Here is a 19518-nt window from a genome sequence, read left to right as displayed (position 1 = left end):
TACTTTCAGGGGCTCTTCCCTCTGCCCTGATTGGGTGCTGGGCGTGCTTGGCCTTATAATCTCAGGATCGTAGGCTGGCCCGTCTGGGCGGTAACTCAAGGCGGAGTCCCCGGTCGGAGGGTGTGAGTGTACAGCCCGGGATTGCTGGCAGGCTGGGGCCACAGCCTAGGGGCGGCACGGTTTCGGCTTGCAACCAAGCTGAGAGGAGAGGCGCCCCCAGGGACGGTGAGAACCGGGTTTGCCGATACCCTGGGGGAAGGGATGGATGGGCCCTGGGCTGGAGCAAAGAGAACCCCACCTGGACCTGGGGAAAAGGCGAGAGACGGTGTAGGGGAGAGGGAGAGCTTAAATCCCCTACTGAGGGTGTGTCAAAACCGGCCTCGTTTTCTCGCCAGTAAGGAGGGGTAAGGGCTGGGTGAGACTGTACACTGGCCACAGAGAGGTCGGGTTTCCCTAAATTTCTCCAGACCCTTTGGATGAAGCCTAAGATTTTTACACCTAGGATTTCATCTAGATCCATTGTCCCTAACCAAGATCGGCTCTCTTCCCACTCCCCGTTTCCCCCGTGTGTGACGAATTTCTGGGTCTTCCTTTAGGATGCCACCTCCTTCCACAGTCGTGGTTGTTTGCCCTTTATTCTACTTGGGTTCCCCTTAGCTTCGCTGAGTGAGACACAGATACGCCCGTAGCTTCAGGCATCCCCAAATAGCCACGCCGAAGTCCGGAAGGAAGAGCACTGTGGCTACCAGTGGAAACTTCATTCTCACTGGAATTACTTTCTGGGGCGTCACCTGCCAAAGAATTCCTGGAACTCATTGGTCTGGGCAGAATCTGAGCTGACGTCATCCAAGGGCTCATAGTAATTGCTTTGTAGGAAAGGAATAGATTAGCTCTGGATTTGTCTTCCTCTGTTGGCAGCCGACTAGCCTTTGAGTTCCTTTGCTTTGGCAGAATCTGTACGTGTGCTTTCTTTGATCCTGGGGAAATTGGGGCTAGATACAAAATACATAGGAACTTGTTAAAACCTGTTAAGGGCTGGATTTATTCCTATGGAGTGGGCTGAAGAAGGTAAGGTGATCTCAGACTAGTGTTACTTATTGATTGGGCAATCTTCTGGTGAGGGTTCATTCCATCCTTGAGGCTAATGAGTCAAAGGAATTCAGTACTTCACACAGCATCTGCTCTGGCCCTTGGACATTCTTCCCAGGGACCTACCTAAATCTTTTCAGCGACAATTTCAGTATAACAAACCGACATATATTAAATACTTTAAAATGTGTGTGGCATTGTGCTAAGCACTTTGGAGAATGGAGCAATAAACTTGGGAAAACCAGTGCACTGCTTTTGGGTTGCACTTATAAGAGATGTTGGCAACTGTAAATTTCTGCATGTTGTGATGGTTAAATGAAATAAGTTCACTTTTTTCTGTCTCGGTTATCGTCAGTATAGTCCAAGCCTTCACCATTTCTTGCCTAAACTACTGCTTCCTTTGGTCTTCCCACTTGCTCTCTCGAACCCTTAAATTCATTCTCTACACAGCAGCCAGAGTGAGCTTTTCAAAATAGAAATAATTCAGGTCATATCACTCCCCTCCTTAAAACGCCAATCGGGGCAGCCACTTAGCTCAGTTGGTTAGAGCTCGAAGCTCGTAACAACACCAGGGTTGCCAGTTCGATCCCCGCATGGGCCATTGTGAGCTGCGCCCTCCACACCTAGATTGAAACAACTACTTGAGTTGGAGCTGATGATGGGTCCTGGAAAAACACACTTAAATAAAAGTTTAGAAAAAAAAATAAATTATTTAAAAAAAACAACAACCAGCTCTCCAATCGATTTCCATTGCAATTGGTATAAAATCCAGACTCTTTAATGTGATTTTGGCCCCTGCCTTCCCTTTACATCAAGCCAACTTTCCCCTTTCTATGCACCAGCCATCTTGGCCTGATTTTTGTTCCTAAAATGTGTGTCTAACTGAGGAACTTGGCACTTACCCTTCCATGTGTCTAAAATACTCCTTCAGACCTCAGCTGGAATATCACGTTCCCAAAGACGCGTTCCCTGGCCCCCTGTCTAGATTAGTGCCTCTCCCTAGTCACTTTCTTAACATTGTTTTACTATCTTCATTGCCTTTCTCACTTTTGGATTACCTGCTTATTCATTTTTTGTCTATATCCGCCAACTAGAATGTAAGCTCCATGAGGCCATGCCTTGTTTGTTCTCTTCTGTATCCCCAGTGCCTGGCACATAGCACAGGCACAGTAAATGCTAACTCTTATTATTTTTTATTTTTGTTACCATTATGATGCTTCTTTGAACTCCTTGAAGGCAAGGACAATATCTTCTCATCTCTCTATCCCTACTGCTTAACATAGTAGGCACTCACTGTTGTTTTATTGCTGAATGAAGTAATGAGCTACTACATATTAAATGCCTAGAATAGTACCTGGAACATAGTAAACATGCAATGGATGTTTGCTATTATTTTTTTCTTCGGCAAATGAATTTTAGTGATTCTCTAGAAAACCAAAACATATACTATAGAATCTAAATCACAAGAGGTGACCTGACTTTGCCTTCCTTTGCTTTCCTTGCTCTTCCCTTCCATGAACTTCTAAGTCACTTCATTGTTTTTAGATTTATCATCTGGTTTTTTTCTAGCCCTTTCTCCCCAGTCTTGTTGGGAAGGAAGAGAGGAAGAGATAGGGCTGGGCCCCCTTTCAGGAAAAGAAGCAAAAATAGCCATCCTGTAGTTGTTCTATCCTGAAAAATGGTGACAAATTCAGGAACTTGGGACAGGGCTGGTGCCAAGAAAGGGGAAGGTCAGGAAACCCCAGCTGAAGCCAGGGTCACCTCTGCCAAGAACACTGACCGCGGTGTTCCCTCCAGCCTGACTCATTCCGTGCTCTCCTGAAGCTGCTTTACTTGCCTTCCTGAAGCCAGACTCCGGGTGGTACTGGTGCAGGCTGCTCCTGAGCCTGGAATCTTTAGAGGGGAAGTACATCCTGTCTCTCGGGCTCCTGGGAAACTCCTAGGCTGGCTAGTCTCCCAGTAGGTTTGACTGGAGGTCTTGGATCATAGGAACCTGGAGAAGAAAATAACTGGAATCCGACTGGTGGATCCCCAGCTTGAACACGTCTACTCTGCCCAGTCTGTTCCTCTGACTGGTTCCAAGGGCTTGCTTGTCCCCCTTGCCACCCAGAGCTCAGCTGAGTCTCAGGGAGGTTGGGGAGGTGACCAGCTTCGGGCTCTAGGAGACGTCCCAGACCTGCTTCCTGGTACCATGAGGAACAGCAGAAGCATCTTTCTTACCATTGCCCAGGGCCTTACCTCTGCCAGGAAATCGGGCTCATCAAGAAGAGAATGAGTGGGTGGTCAGTGTTTTTCCTCCTATCTCCTTCTGGCTGAAGGCCTCTCCTCCGCCAACTCCTGTCTTCTCTCTTCTCTCCTGCTCACAGCACTGAGAGTATGAGGCTCTGGCCTCCGCTGGCCACTCACTCGTGACCCTTCCACCACGGCGGAGCCTTCCAAGCCAACCTCCTGCCGTGTGGTGATCTACCTGCAGCGGGAGATGTCGGGGGATACCTGTCTGTGCCCAGCCTCAGGGGCCAAGCCCAAGCTGAGTGGCTTCAAGGGAGGAAGCCTGGGCAACAAATACGTCCAGCTCAATGTGGGCGGTTCCCTGTACTACACCACCGTGCGGGCGCTAACCAGGCACGACACCATGCTGAAGGCCATGTTCAGCGGGCGCATGGAGGTGCTGACTGACAAAGAAGGTGAGGTACTGGGGCTTGCTGGGCGAGGTGGGGAGGAAGGAGGAGTTCCGGGGGAAGTGACGTCAGGGCTTCAGCCTGGCAGATCTAGAGTCCAAGTTCACTTTTCCAGTTCACCTCGTACAGGACTCCTTCCCTTAGAAAGTGTACATATAGAATGTTGTGTGTTTCCACATTTTCCAGGGAGACAATCCGTACTTTGTTTTTTATTGACATAAGACTAGATTCTCATAAGAAGCTTCACCATAGTGAAGGCGCAGTGGACAGAAGGTGGGCAGGGCAGTGCTATTTTCTGTGCTGTCAGGTGGCGGGCACCTCAGCTTGGACCTCTGCAGCCTCCACAGAGCCTGGAGGGCCTGTCTCTCCCAGGATATGTGCCAGTGCTTGGTTTCCGGGAGGAGGGGCGAAGAGCAGCCACGGACCTAAGAGCTAGAGGTCCTGTTCCCCTTTATTACCCTGTGCTGTGGGCCTTAAGCTCATGTGCGCTTTGCCACCTGTCACCAGACTCATCAGGTGGCCTGTGCTTCTGAAAGTACCTGGAGGCAAACAGTAACCCCCTGGGACCCATCTGAATCCCTAGGCTGGATCCTCATAGATCGATGTGGAAAGCACTTTGGCACCATTTTGAATTACCTCCGTGATGACACCATCATCCTCCCTCAAAACCGGCAAGAAATCAAGGAATTGATGGCTGAAGCGAAATATTACCTCATTCAGGGGCTGGTGAACATGTGCCAGACCGCCCTGCAGGTACAGAGGCAGAGTTGGGCCGGTTGATGAGGTTTGGGGACATAAGGGTCCAGTTCCTAGAAGGCTGTGTGGCAGGTATGTTTGGTGAGTCCAGACCTCGTTAGACACGCCAGGCGTTGCCCAGGCCAAACAAATGGGCAGCCAGTCAGTTTGTGAGGTGACGGACTCAGGCAGTATGTCTAGGCTCTGCTGCTAGTTTATAGCCTAGAGCAGGGGTGTCCAAACTGCGGCCCGTGGGCCAACTGCGGTCCGCAGTCCATTGTTAATTGGCCTGTAGCAAATTCCAAAAATATATTTAGTTTACTTAAATAAACCAGGTGAGGCAATACGTACTTCACCTCGAGTAAGTGGCCCAGCTGTTTGTGTATTTTACCACATATGGCCCTTGGTGAAAAACGTTGAAAATGTTTGGACACCCCTGGCTGGCCTAGAGACTAGATTTGAGGTTTTCTGGAAATGGGAGTCCGCTTGCCAGCTGGCAGTCCCTATTACCAGGGGCTTCCTGGTCATGGCCTGATACCTCCTCAACAAGCAGGGGGTGGCCATGTCAGAGCGGTTCTGACAGCTCCTGGCGAAAGCCTGGCTAAGCCTAGCAAACAGCAGGCATCAAAAACGATTCTCGGCTGTGTGTGTCACCCAGGACAAGAAGGATTCCTACCAGCCTGTGTGCAACATCCCTGTCATCACATCCCTGAAGGAGGAGGAGAGGCTCATCGAAGCTTCCACCAAGGTACTGGGTGGGACCTGAGGGCTACAGGCGGGGGGTGCCAGGACCCCGGCCCGGCCCTCACACGCTCCTCCCCCACAGCCCGTGGTGAAGCTGCTGTACAATAGAAGCAACAACAAGTATTCCTACACCAGGTAGGGTGGGCCTTGGTGGGGGGGTGGGGGGGGTGGGGGGGGGCAGCAGAAGCAGCGGAAAGGGCCAAGCAGCCAGAGTGGAAGTTGGGCAGCAGACCCAAGGGAAGTCACCTGCACTCCTAGCACAGTTGGCATGGGTCTGGGTCTTAGGAGGGAAGGACAGAGAGTAGAAGGTGAATCGGAGCATAGGCATCTGGAACTTGGTGCAGGGCCCTGGCTGGGATACAGACGAGACCGAACATGTCACACCCTCTTGCCTTGTGTCATGTCAGGCAGCATGCCAGGTGTTTTCCGAGCATTACCTTACGGGGGGAGGGGGGGGGACACTTGGAAGCCAATGGGCTAGGACTCCTAAGCCCGCCTTTGCACTGGGCCAGTGTCCTCCTGACCCCCAGTGTCCTCTCAACACGCCACAGTTAGGTCTATGCAGGAGGCTGCAGGCTCCGAGGCCCAACCCCTCCCAGTGACTCTCTGTGGACAGACACCTTGCCAGTGTCACCCCTACAACAAGGGAAAGAATCCTGCTGAGATAGCAGCAAGTCTCCTTCCTTCCAGGCCTAATGAGAGGGGCACTTCCTCTCTCACTTCTCTCTGCTTTAACTTAAAACCAACTCAACTCCTTTTCCTCTCGGGCCCCCAAGCCCAGAGGGTGCCCTGTGACCCCTTCTCTTCCTGTCCCCTCTGGCATCTTGACTTTTCCTCATTTCCGAATGACGGGAGGGGTAGGGAGAGCCCAGCTAGTACCCTCCATGTGCTAGAACCTCATTCCCAGGCCTGCTGGCCCTCGTGGGTTTTTCAGCAACTCTGATGACCACCTACTGAAAAACATCGAACTGTTTGACAAGCTCTCCCTGCGCTTCAATGGCCGCGTGCTCTTCATCAAGGACGTCATCGGCGATGAGATCTGCTGCTGGTCCTTCTATGGGCAGGGCCGTAAGCTGGCAGAGGTGTGCTGCACCTCCATTGTGTATGCCACGGAGAAGAAGCAGACTAAGGTATGGGGGGCTTCCCTCTGCACAGGTGGGGGCAGGGCACACACCAGGGCAGCCCCACGGAGCCTTTCACCACAGAGAGCAAAAGGCATGCCATGATGGACGGTGCTGGGCAAGGATAAAAGCCAGTACCAGGGGCTCAGGGAGTCGCACGGGAACTACTCGTTGCAGTCAGCTGAGGGGCAGGGGCTGTTGGGAAGGGAACAACCAGTGCAGTGGAAAGGACCAGGTCTTTGGAGTTGGCCCAATTCCAGTTTGAACTCTGGTCCCACCATTTACCAGTTTTCGGCCTCTGGATAAGCCATTTAAACCATTTGGGCCTCAGTTTCCTTGTTTGCAAACATGGGAATGATAGTGCGAATTTAACAGAGCTGTTATGAAAATGAGACAATTCTTAAGAGAAGCAGTGTAGTGTAGTGAAAATAGCTGTTCAGGCCTCTTCTTTGGTCCTTGCTAGTTGGCTGTTCCTGGTCAATCAGCTTAGCCTCTGCAGTAACAACACAGTGCCAGGCACGTGTAAGGAATCTGTGAGGCGATAGCTAACAAAAACTCAGCTAACCCCTCTCTCCCAGGCCGCAAGCATTCGGTGTCCTCCCCAGAGCGTAGCTGCCCCCCTCGAGTGTGTGTTCTGGAGATAGCCAGGCTTTGCTGGGGCGTGAGGGCAGCTCATCTGGGGGAGTTGGATGCATGTGAAGGGCTTAAAGCAGCCAAGCTGGTGTAGCACTTTGGCCCCCAGACTTCTGAAGTGCCTACAGTTGGGCAGTCTGAGGGTCGGGGAAGGATTGCTTACAGGAGGTGCCCCTGCTTCCTCCTGTCATTTTTGGGAGGGGTGGCTCCCATGTGCACATATCAATGGAGTCAGGATTCAAGGGCAGGTTTCTTTGGGGGCTGGTTACACTGCGGAAGTAGCGGCAGCATCTGTCCTGTTAAGTGCTTTCTCTTTCATGAGTTTTTTGACTCCTCGCACCATACATGTGAGACAGGCAGGCCTAGAGCCATTTGACAGAGGAGGGAACATAAGCTCAAGATGACACAGCAAGTTAGGCTAGAATTCGGGTGCCTTGAATGCCATCCCTTCCTGTCTTTTAATTAACATTCACCACAACTCTCTGAGGTAGATATTAACCATGATTTTACACATGTGGAAACTGAGGCACAGCAAGGTTAAGCCCAGGGCCCTAGCTATGAAGTACTGGAGCTATACTTGTACCTAGGCCTAACCACAACGCCAGGGCCCGAACCTCTGCACATACAAGTCCCCTGGTCGGGGATGCGGTGGGGTGTGGAGAGCGTGCTCGTCTTCTGCATGCTTATGTGCACAGAGTACATCTCACACCTTCAGAGGGTGACCTGCCCTCACCCAGGAGACAGCCCTCTGTCTCGTTAGAGTTCCGACCTTTTGGAGCCAGCGCAGGGCCAGGGGCCCTAACATGCTGCTCCCTCTCTGGGATGAAACCTCCTTCAGTCCTCTTGTCCCCGTCCCCCCAGGTGGAATTCCCAGAGGCCCGAATCTATGAGGAGACACTCAATGTCCTGCTCTACGAGACCCCCCGAGTCCCTGACAACTCCCTGTTGGAGGCCACCAGCCGTAGCCGCAGCCAGGCTTCCCCCAGTGAAGACGAGGAGACCTTGGACCTGCGGGACCGTGTCCGCCGCATCCATGTCAAGCGCTACAGCACTTACGATGACCGGCAGCTCGGCCACCAGTCTGCCCATCGTGACTGACAAGACCCTCAGGGAGTCAGGGCACAGGACACCCTGTCTCCCCTCCTGTGGAACCCCACCCCATGGGCCACCCCACGCTGCTGCTGGCTGGGTCTCTGCTCCAACACCCAGAGGCATGGCAGGCCTTGCCTGGGAGGTCAGAGCGCCTGAGCAGGGGAGGGACCACATTCCTGTGCCCGGCTCCCTGAGCACTTCAAGATGACTGCATCCTGGCTCCTTTGCTCAGCGTCTCCCTGCCTGCCTGACGGGGAGCATTCTGCCCCTGGGGTGAGTGGACCGACCGGCCCACCTCCTGCTAAGAACATTCCCCTTGGCCCTCTGCTCTGCTGAAGGGCTACTTTTAGGCCTCAGCTGAGGCCCATGGAGAATGGGTTCATTCTGTGGAGGTGGCTGCTGGTGCTATGGAGGCGCAGTTTCTTAAAAGGTGGGGCTCCTTTTGTTCCTAAGGTGTTTAAGCACAGGCTTTGTGAGTTTGTTTTAAATAATCTAGGAAATGAATAGTTACAGGTCTAATGAGAGGATTGGGTATTCCTGCTATCCCTCCAGGGTGCCAACAACCTGGGTAAGGCAGAACCCCGGGCCCTTCTCGATGCCTTTGGGATCTATTTCTTTAAAGCACTTTGTACTTTTGTTCAGGAGATTTGTATTCCCTGACCCACGTTGTCTTTTTCTGATCCTAATAATCCCCTCTTCCCTGCAGAATCAATCTGAGGGAGGGGATAAAAGAAGCAATAAAAACACTGGCCAGCTTTGGCTCTGCCAGGCTGGCCAAGCAGCCGGCCCAGAGAGCGCTGAGGAACGATGTGTAAGTTGGGACCTGTGGTCCTAATAATGCCCGTGAGAAAGGATGTTTTACCCCAGTATCTGAGAGTCACGTAACTAACTCCTAGGGTCTAGCAAGATTGCTTTTTGATTCTCTTGCCCTTATCGCCAAGGCATGCTGTCCTTACTGTGAGGCCAAAGAGCCATGTTAGGGGCCAGGAGCATGGGCCACAGCAGGAAAGCTGTGGAGCCGTGGGCAGTGGGTGTAGTCCTGCATTCCTGGCAGCCCGGTGCAGCGGTGCCACGTGCTTAGTCACACGTCTCCCCCTCCCCCAGCCACGCATGGGGTTTGTGTTCTGGCTGAGGATGGTGGTTCTACCCAGGGGTGAGTCTAAACACAGGATGATGTGAGCAGCCTAAGCCCCTTAAAAGGTTTCTTCATTTCTTTCTTGTTGGGTAACTTGGCCATGGAAGTGCCAAGCACCAGCTCTGGGGCAAAGGTGTGAGTTCCTCTTCAGAGCTTTGGTTTTCATTCCCTTCTGTTTAGATTGGCCCTTGGCAGGCTGCTTATCCGAATTCTTTTCCAAAAGAATGCCATCAGGGAGGGAGTGTTCGGCCAACCTAACAAAGCAATATAGCCACTGAGCAATACCCACTCATTTGGAAAGGGACATAGGTTATCAAGTTCATCTCTCGACTACTCTTACTGTAAGCCCGAAAGTGGCTGCTCGTGGCTGACCCTACTGAGACTATGGGCAAATGCCAGGCCAGGGTCAGCAGACACTCAACAAAGACGTGAACTGACATGATGGGGCAGGGAAATGTCACCAATCAGGTATTTTACACTTGTCACAGCCTTGAATGTATAGACTTCCAGGGGAGGTACCCTGGTGATCAGCTATAAACAATTCTCCCAGCCTCACTGACGTAACAAGATGGGGACAAATCCATTTCTTTGGCCAGATTCTAGCTTTGACCTTGCGGCTTTCCCACAGAACCTGGGACACTTCTGCCTGCAGCCACTGGCCTATTTCTTCAGCTGCCTTCCTGAAGTCCTTTAATACTCCCAGTCCCAGCTCCACACTGAGGTATTTTAATGATTGTCTTGGACCTTCACAGCCCCTGTAGCCTCTTTACTGCTTTGACATTCAGCTCCTCTGCTGTCTCAGTGGTAGCTAGTCTTCCTAAGGAAGCAAGATAGTCTGGGACTCTGGGCACTTTTCTCTAATTGAAATATCGCCTTGGTCTTAAGTAGAACACTAACATTGAACTCATTGAAGTAATCTTAGCTTTTTAAATCAGACTTTGTGGTGTAAGGGTTTAGAGAATTGAGTTTCCTAACTCCGTTCAGAAAGCAGCTTAGTTCTGTGAATTTTTCAACTCTGAGTAGCCCAGGGGAAAGTAAACAAAAAGTGTGGATGAAAAGTCAAATGTCATCAGTGTCTGAGAAAACTGACAGCTTGCTGTTAACCACACGTACCAGTATCGGGTTTTATTCAGTTTGTTATCTGACCAAGGTCTGCCTGAAGGATGGCACAGGTCCTGGCATAAGAGAACGTCTCTTTTATCATATAACTACAATTCTCTGTTGTTCAGCATAGGTGATGGAAACAAACACTAATTTCTAATAAAATTGAGTTACACCACAGTGGTGCAGAGCCATGCTTAACGTGCGTAGGGCTTGGTCAGCTCACTGCTGTGGACGCAGTTGTATTGGTGTTCACCACTGGCCTTGTGTTCTCCCTCAGTTATAAATCTGATTGTACCCAGTTGCCCTGCAATCCAGGCTCCCCCTGGTGGAGGATTAAGAACAACACTAATCAGGGCTGAAACTGAGATTTAATATGAATTCAAGAATAAAACGACCTCTTTAACACTCACTGTGGTGGTGGGGGAGCAGGAACCCTAAGCATCAGGGTGAAATGCAGCACATTTCACCTCTGGCTCTTGGAGACCTGTGAGAAGTTCAGAAAGTAGCTTGGCTTACTCGCCATCCATACCGACAGCTCCTTGGCTAAATTTCTGCCTTTATGGTCTGGAGGCTTGACAGTCTCGTGCTGGTGGCTGGCAAGCCCACTGATCCTGGAAACCTGCCTGATTTGCTCACTCCTCTCCCACGCCCAAGGAGGCCAGAGATGCCACTGGTTGGCCAGCACCAAGAATCGGGCCACTCCTCTGACCTGCTTTTGGCCTCCCACTCCGCATCTGGCAGAAGGTAAAGAAGAGAACAAGAGTCCAGTCCAGCCCCCACCCCACTGGCTGAGAGGCACAGTGACCCTGGGAGACATCCAGCCAAATTCCAGCCTTAAGAGGGAAATACACGTACCCTAGAAGGGGCAGCTTCCTGGAAGGACATCAAGGAAAGCAATCAAGGGCCCCCACTGGGTCGAAAAGGAAGCCTGAGACCCTGGAGGCAGAAATGGCAAAGGTGGCCAAGCGTGCACTGGTTTATTGACCAAATGCCCCATTTCAAACAACTTGTGTGACAGGCCTGGAAACTCCCCCAGGCCTGTGGTAGCTGAACTCAGAGTTCCTGGTGGAAAGGTCTACTGGAACACAGTGTAGGCAGGGCTTACAGGGGAGGTTAGGCTTGGAGGAATCCTACATGAGTCTTCTGGAAAAAACTGTTACAGTCCACCCACCAAAAAAACCCACAATCAAATGGCTCAAATGATTAAGAGACCCATTGTGGCCCCTGATGGAGAGAGTTCTGCAGCAGTTCTGGGGTGAGAACTGTTCTTCAGAGGCTGAGCCTGGGCACTCAGGGCCTCAGCTGGCCTACCAGTGAAGGCCTGAGGGTGGTGTCTTCTCATCTTTATTGCTTTCCAGGGAGAAGGGTGGGATCCGGACATCAAAATGGGAGCCATCAGGCCTCTCGAAGCGGAATGTACCCCTGTGGGTCAGAGAAGCTGGTTTAGAGGGAGTGAGGGCTGAGGAGCTAGTTAGCCCTCTGTCCTCAGCTGCAGAACCACAGCAGGATGAGGCAGGCCTGGGTTCTCTTCTGCCTGGCTCATGCCAGGATAACAGGTCCAGAGAGCCAAGAGCCCTTCTTGGCCATGCATGGAAAGAAACAGCTGTCCTGATTCTGGCCCTTAGATGCATACTGTATAAGCTACCCAACTACACTTTCAGGTTAAGATCACCAGGTGGGGGGGAACCAACTACTTGGGCAACTCAGTGCAGCATCAAATTACCAGACCTCTTTGGCTTAAGTCTTCCGTCCACAAAACCACAGGTGGCTGGAAAATACATGGTCATAAAAAAAAAAAAACAAGGGCCGGCCAGGTGACTCAGGTGGTTGGAGCACCATGCTCCTAATGCCGAGGTCGCCAGTTCGATTCCCACATGGGCCAGTGAGCTGTGTCCTCTAAAGTTAAGATTGTGAACAACGGCTCTCCCTGGAGCTGGGCTGCCGTGAGCAGCCGGAGGTTGGCATGAGCTGCTGCAGGTTGCTGTGTGCTGCTGTGAGTGGCCAGTGGCTGGCAGCCAGCGAGAGCTGCCGTGAGCTGCTCTGAGTGGCCAACCGACAACTGACTACCTCAGCTGGGAGGAGTGCAAGGCTCCTAATACCAGCATGGGCCAGGGAGCTGTGTCCTACACAATTAGACTGAGAAACAACGGCTTGAACCAAAGTGGGCAGGGGCTGAGGGCGGGAGAAAGAAAGAAAAAGAAAAAACAAGTCCCACACAACAATGAACAGCAGATAAGGCCCCATCGCAGGACTGAACTTGGCCTAGAACTAACTGCCAGCGATGAGCTCCTACTCTTCTGACCTGTACCTTGTATCTGTGGAGCTGAGCTGCCCCTACCCCAGCACATGCGTACTCACCACATGTGCCCACTGGAAGCTTGCAGGGAGACGTGGCTGCTGTACTGGAACGCAGGCTGCTCCTTGGATAACACTGGTTCCTGTGAGGGTTCAGGCAAAATAGGTCAGGCCAGAAAAGGTCCCTGTACCCCAGGGCCAGGTGTTGCCTGCCAGTCTGTCAGGACTGGATGCCCTCATGCTTCGCCAAACAACTGCCTGCCAGTGCTTCCTCCACTGCACAGCCATGGACCTGGGCCTTTTATTCCGACTCTGGGAAAGATCATCTCGGACTGCATGTCTGAGGGCACTGGGCAAAGATGCCAGGCCCAGGACCTACTCTAGAAACAACACTCCCAGTATCCATTCACAGAGTGCCTATGTGCCAGGCACCAGGGTCGTACTCTGCAAACCATTGCTGACTGAAGTCACCAAGTACTCATAAGCTACTAGGTGTGACCTCCATTTCAGCAGTAAGAAACTGAGATTTTGGTTAAATAACTTGCCCAAAGTTATGCAACAAGAACAAAGCTTGCATTTGAAGACAAATTCCAAAGCCCTATTCTTACTCGCTATCCCATCCTGCTTCCCCAAGTCCCTGCTGACTTGGATAAATGGTTGTTAAATAGCCCCTGGCCACTTCTTGTGACTTTATTTCTCAGGTGACAGAGTGGGATTGGACAGGAAGGGCACCATCAGATCTCTTCAACGACCAGCAGAAGATGTAAGCATATAAAGAGGCAGAGGAAGGACAACCAAGAGTGATGGAAGGTGCATACCTCACCTACGGGCACTCAAATTCAGATTTTTTAAAAGGCACTATGCTGGCAACAAAAACTACCCCAGCTTTGATGTCAGATTCACTTGGATTCAAATCCAGGTCCTGCCACTACTAGCTATGGGACAATGAGCTAGTCATTTAACTGTGTAGTCTCTCTCTCTTCATCTGTGAAATGGGTTGTAAGAAACCTATTTCACAGGGTTGTTGTCAGGTTTCTCACCAATGCATTCACACAGGGAGCCTCTGTCCTTCACCACAGAGGAGGGAACCACGCGCTACGCGCTCAGGCCTGCTGGGCAGGACCAGGCACTGGGCATTACTGGCCCGATGATGCTTACCCTGCCCACCACCCCTCGGCCTCGCACTGTCTCCAAGGTGCCAGACAGACTGAATATCCTCCAGTGTCGCTCGCGGAGCTGTACCACATCACTGTCAAGGTTCTCCAAGCGGATACAGTAGCGCCACTATGGGAGTGAGGAGAAGAGTTCATGCCTGAGAAAGTAAACCGGGCTAGCCCGCCCAAAATGCCAGGACAGCAAAAGGCAGCAAAGGCTGACACCTGCATTGCACAGGCCCCACTCCCCAGAGGCATAAACCACCTCCCACCCTGCCCGCCCCCCACCCTCCCGCAGGCACCCCTCCTGAGCTCCTCCTCCCCGACGGAGACACTCACCCAGTAGACGTGGGAATTCTGGGCTTCCTGGGGAAAAAACACAAATAATTTAAGTGCCAGAAGGCGGGACCCAGTCTGTTCCGATCAACATCTCTCCAGTGACATAGATGTATTGCAGGAAGTCTGCAAAGTCAGAACAACGCTGCGACTATCTGTGGATGAGGGTGACTGAGCTATGGCCAGTAAGCTGACAGTGGGTGCAGCCTCCCCTCCATCCATCTCTGGCCTCCCTCCTCCTCGTCCTACCGAGAGCACCTACACAGCTGGATGCCAATGGAAATCAGCCACAGGGCTCTTCCCTTCCTCTGGACCACCCTCCTTGCCAGGTGCCGTCCCTCGATCCCCATTACTGCTGGCCCAGGCTGCCGCCCTCCTCCTAGGCCCCTCCACAGCCCAACTTTATTATAATACTTAGTATGGTGTATGTTGAGATTCCCCCAGTACCATGAGCTCCTGAAAGGCAGGGTCAGCATTTCATTTTTATTTACATCCCCAGGATCTAGCTCACAGCCAGGCAAGAAATAGCTCAAGAAATGTTTAACTAATGCATAAAAAGTGTGAAGATCAGCCCATACAGATGCAAGTATGTGTATATTCTTCATAAACATGGCTACCTCTGAGCCAGAAGAGAAGGGGGAGTCAGCCTGGAGGACTCCTCCTAGGACCCGAGGGTTTCCCTGTTCTAGGTCTTGGTGTCAACCATTGTCAAGAGGCTGTTCAACCCCACCCAATACTTGCAGCACTTGGAAGCAGAACCACAGGCACATGGTTGAAATTTAGAACCCACTCCAGCAGTCCCATTGGGGGACCCACACAGAATCGGCGGCCCAGCCCTGAGGAAAGGGGCCCAGGCTGGGCACATACCCTCATGCCCATATAGAAGGGGATGACGGTGACGCGGATGTTCTCGGTCGTTTCCCGGTGGACATCGGAGAGCTCCAGCCAGGGGTGATTCTTTTCTTGCCAGGCCCGTAGCGTCTCCCGAGCCACAAAAGGGGGTGCTGGGGCAAGAGGATGAATGGTTCGTCCATGCCGGAGTCCAGGGCATTGCACCCACTTTCCAACTGCCCCTCCTAGAAAACCCTTCCCAGTGGTGGCCCAGGTAAACAAGATACTCAAACATGAAGCAAAAGCACAGGCTGGAAGAAGGTACAGAGCTGCTTCCAAGAATAAGCCCTGAGGACGTATGTGACCTCACAGGGAGAGAACTGTCCTGGGAGTCAGGAGCCCTGGTTTTCAGACCTCGCTCTCCCACTAACTAGCAACTTTGAGTCCCTTCTCATCTTTGAGCCTCAGTTTCCATATCTAGAGGAGAATGATAGCCAGCTACTGGACAGGTCTAATGCGAGGTTGAATAAGGTTGTGGAAATAGAGCTTTGAAATTACTTCTATGATATTGTCTTCGAAGAAAGAGCTGTCCCTTTCCAGCTTGTCTTCTTGAGAGAGATTACCTTTTGTCTGGTCATACAGAAGAAACCTTTCAAAGAGCTCATGCTGGATGGGAACCTGATCCGTGGAGGTGTAGGGGAGGATGTCTTCATGGCTGACGTAGTCCAGACCTGGCACAGAGGGGAGGAACGGGGCTGAGAAGCAGCACAACTCCTGGCCTTGTCCCAAGGTGGGATGACCTGGCACCGTTGCTCTCAGCATCTATAATCCCTCCGAGCAGATGAAAGGACCTCGGCAAGGCATCAGAATCCTCTCCAAGGCACACCTGATCCCTCCTCAACACGTACCATTTAGATGCTCGTACTTACCTGGGATGGCGTAGAGGGCGCGGCTGTCATCATGGTTAGCCAAGAAAGTCACAGCTTCTGTCTGAGATCTCTGGGACTAAGGCAACAAGCAAGTCAGACTTTCTTAGTCACTGTCCAGTGCTGAGGACTTGGGGCCCAGTGCCCATCTGGGCTCTGTTTCACCCCTCTTCCTCCCTTTGCCCCCATCAGGGTTCAGGCCTTTCCCATGGCGAGGAACCCCAGGCCCAGCCATCTTGCTTACTTACTATATGTGGACAGTCTCGGGCATCAATCAGCACCTGATAGTAAGTGTGAGTTTTGCCTTTCACCTCCTTAGAGCCGTGGCCAGCAGGATTCTCTGCTCTACAGGGGAGGAGAAGAAGCCCAAGACCACCCTGAGAGAAACGGAAACCTGCCCCAGCTCCATACCCCCTTCTCATCTAAACAGACTGGTGCCTGATCTGAAGGAACTTTAGCACCAGCTGAGTACCTGCTCAGCAACACCCAGCCCAGCCACTCGCTAGTCAGGGGCAAACAACGGAATGTGGAGGACCTATAGCACAGTCATTTGTCTTACTCTCTGGCTGCCTCTCGGAAGAAGGGGCTGTGTTGAGAAAAATCAAACTGCTGCTTCAGTCCCCGGAGCCCAGAGTACCCTACTCTTCTCACACCCCAGGGGCTGTGATCATTTAATGGAGCTGGGCCTTTTAAATGTACTCTAATGATGATAAGAGATTAAGGAAAAGATTCTAACTAAACATCCAGAAATCAAGAAGACGAGTCCCCCAAATGCTTTCTGGGATAATTATAACGCAAACTGAGAATAGCATGGGAGAGCATCGTGGGGAGGCCTAAAGGGACCCTCTGGCTTAAAACTGTCCCTGGCACTCAGCACTTTTGTCTCCATGGCTGTTAGTGTCAGGGGAGTACTCTGGGGCTGTTCCTAAGGCCCAGGAGGACGCTGTCTTCACCCCTGGGATCCCAAGCACATATGTCTGCCATGAGTCAGGCCTCCTCCTGAGGACACTGTGAGGCACAATGACAGGGAAACTTACTTTTCTGGAGCTGCGGAAGCCACATCCCGGTCATACAGTCTGGCCTGCCAGGGAAATAGGACGACACCTCGGTAGCCAAAAACACTATGAAGAAAAAGCTGGGAGGGGAGGAAAGAGAGGCTGCGGTGAGTCTGCAGTCCATCGAGTCCATCCAGGTGGGGCCCAGACCACTAAGCAGGGCAGGTATGCCCAGTCCAGCACAAGGTCTTAGCACTCTTTTCCTTGAACTCTGTGACTCACCCAGACCAACTGTAGAACACTTTAACCCCCTCTTCACCTGGCTGACTTCCACTCATCCTTTAGGCCACGGCATAGGCCTCAAGGAAGTGTTCCCTGACCTCCCTCCCCTCCACTTAGCACAGTGCACAGCCATTGACCATTTGCATATCATAATTCCTTTCCAGACTGTCACTCCATGAAGACATTGCCTTCTGATTTAACTCCAATGCACAATGCCTGGTCCATTGTAAGAATACCAAAAAAAAAAAAAAAAAAAAAAGTTGAATAAACAAAAACTTTTCCTTACCTACAAGGGGCCTAAATCCATCTCAGTGGATCTGACACAAAGCTGATACAGAAAAAGAGCCTCACACGCAGATCTTACTACACTGCGAAAAGTTCAACTGTGACAAAGCATCAAAGGTTTGCTTTTCTGAAAGCTCCTTCCATTGGCTTCTTACCATCCACTATGTTAGACAACTCTTCAGTAACTTGGCTCTCTCCTCACTATAGTCCAAACCATCCCTGTCCACACTAACGTGGAGCAAGAACCCATTGATATATGAAACGCATTCAAATCCATAAAAACAGAAACCCGCCTTTCAACACTTGTGATTCTGGTCTGGCACCAAACACCAAGGCAGAAAATCATAACATTCAGGTCCGTGACCAAATCTGACACTTTCAGAAGAGCACACCACGAAACAGAAGACGAACCAGCCCAGCAGTACTCACCTGCCCAGTCTCGTATTTTCCATTTTGTTTTGGCACCTCAAACACACCAACTGTCTCCAAAACTTTGCCCTCTGGTCGGTTTCTAATTAGGAAGGAAAAGAATAAGCAACTGAACAGCTGAGGAGGTAATAGAATTTATCCATCAGAAAAAGCTAATAGGATACCGAGGAGTCAGGGCAGTGGGACCAGCTAAAGCAGATAGGGGTCCTGCAAATCACCATTCCATAGAGATTCTATCTCTCATTTGGGGTCCCGCCACAGGCCCCCTCCTTGGTTTCCAACTTAGGACTGACTGCTCCTAGATCACTTTCTTCTCTTCACGCTCAGCATTCCTCATACCCTGCTTCATTGTACTCCTTGCCTCCCTGTCTTCCCTGAGTCACTCTCCTGACCTCCCACAGCATTTTAACTCTCCTTCTCATCTTGCATTTCAGTTATTTGTGTCCATGTCTTATCTCCATTAGAGACTATAAGTTCCCTGGGAGCAATGCCTATGTCTGATTAGCCTGTGTGCCCCCCAGAGCCTACTGTATCAGAGGAGCTCAAAAAATATTTGTTCTGTGTTATAATTCCATGTCCCTCTTCCCCCTCCCCTTGAAGGGCTTAGTCATCCTCTCTAGATTTCCCACTGTACTCCCCACCTTGCAACTAGTACTCACTCTAGTTTTTGTTCAGATTTACATCAGTTTTCACAGGGGTCTGAAACTGTAAATATTATCATCTCCCCCCAATGTGTCTAATCTCAGCCACTAAAGGTCATTTCTCTCAGTGACCTCTTTGGACACGTGCTCTTTCTAGGGACTCTTCAAAGCACTTATTTTTACTATTTTTGGGAGATGTGAACATTATACTTCCACTTGATTCACCAGCCCCAATTTGATTTGCCTGTCCCATCCCCACAGACAATGTTCACACCACCCCCATGGCCTCAAGCCCCCTTCCCCTAGTCACATTGAGGGAAACAGTCTCCCCAAGGTCACACTGAAACCGGGGACCCTTGCAGGGCCCAGCCTCAAGAGTCCTCTGTTTCCCACTTCAAGCATCTTTCTGAGGCCTTAATCCAATCCGGGGCTGGGGGTTCAAGTCAAAAGCCCTAGGGCTTAGTAAAAGGCTAGCTAACAGCGGCGCTCGGAGACCCTCCTTTGGGGAGGTAAGATTCACTCGGGGAGGATTACTAGTTGCCCCTCGAAGCCAACCCCGCACAACCCAGGGCTCTGGACCACGCTTCTTTCTCTGCTCCTGGCACACGTCCCAGGCAGCGCAGGTCGGCTCCCGGACCGGACCCTCTCCCGGGTGCAACTCCAATCACCCTCAGCAGGCCCGGCCTCCTGGCCTCCTCCCTGACCGAGAACACTCTCCCTAGGATCCGGGCCCCGGCCCCGCGCTCCGTCCCTCACCGGGACGAGAGGTGCCTCCGCGTCGTGGTCGCCGCTGGTGGGAAGGCCCCAGCTCCACCCGCCGCACAGAGCGGCTTCGGCCCCCGGGCCCCTGTCAGCGACCGAGACCACCAGCGGCTGCCCACGACCAGGGCCCGCCGGGCCACACAGCCCGCCATGTCCCACCCGAGCGCCCGCTGGGCTGCTGACAACAGGGCCCGACCTGCGGCCCGGCGGCGGCCCGCCCCCGCCCCACACTGCCCCGCGCCGCGGCCCGC

At 51.9% G+C, this 19518-nt stretch overlaps 2 protein-coding genes across 2 annotated transcripts; one reads left to right on the top strand and one right to left on the bottom strand.

Annotated features, from left to right (window-relative positions):
* Window positions 1–63: 63 nt before the first annotated feature.
* TNFAIP1 (TNF alpha induced protein 1) lies at window positions 64–10508 on the top strand. Its single transcript, XM_019731405.3, has 7 exons — window positions 64–225; window positions 3456–3773; window positions 4351–4520; window positions 5161–5250; window positions 5329–5381; window positions 6181–6376; window positions 7862–10508. Exons 2-7 carry the CDS (start codon window positions 3569–3571, stop codon window positions 8096–8098), a joined length of 951 nt encoding a protein of 316 aa, XP_019586964.1. The 5' UTR covers window positions 64–225; window positions 3456–3568; the 3' UTR covers window positions 8099–10508.
* A 785-nt stretch (window positions 10509–11293) lies between these two features.
* POLDIP2 (DNA polymerase delta interacting protein 2) lies at window positions 11294–19501 on the bottom strand. The gene is made up of 11 exons (XM_019731377.2): window positions 19262–19501; window positions 17865–17946; window positions 16911–17008; window positions 16122–16218; window positions 15877–15952; window positions 15571–15678; window positions 14984–15120; window positions 14120–14146; window positions 13785–13910; window positions 12690–12769; window positions 11294–11753 (listed from the first exon to the last, which is right to left on the bottom strand). Exons 1-11 carry the CDS (start codon window positions 19417–19419, stop codon window positions 11639–11641), a joined length of 1104 nt encoding a protein of 367 aa, XP_019586936.2. The 5' UTR covers window positions 19420–19501; the 3' UTR covers window positions 11294–11638.
* Between the last annotated feature and the right edge of the window lie 17 nt (window positions 19502–19518).

The sequence above is a fragment of the Rhinolophus sinicus genome, chromosome 12 (genome assembly GCF_057876585.1).
Source record: "Rhinolophus sinicus isolate RSI-liver-muscle chromosome 12, RSI-T2T, whole genome shotgun sequence".
NCBI lineage: Eukaryota > Metazoa > Chordata > Mammalia > Chiroptera > Rhinolophidae > Rhinolophus > Rhinolophus sinicus.
This window is presented reverse-complemented; position numbering and strand designations above follow the sequence as displayed.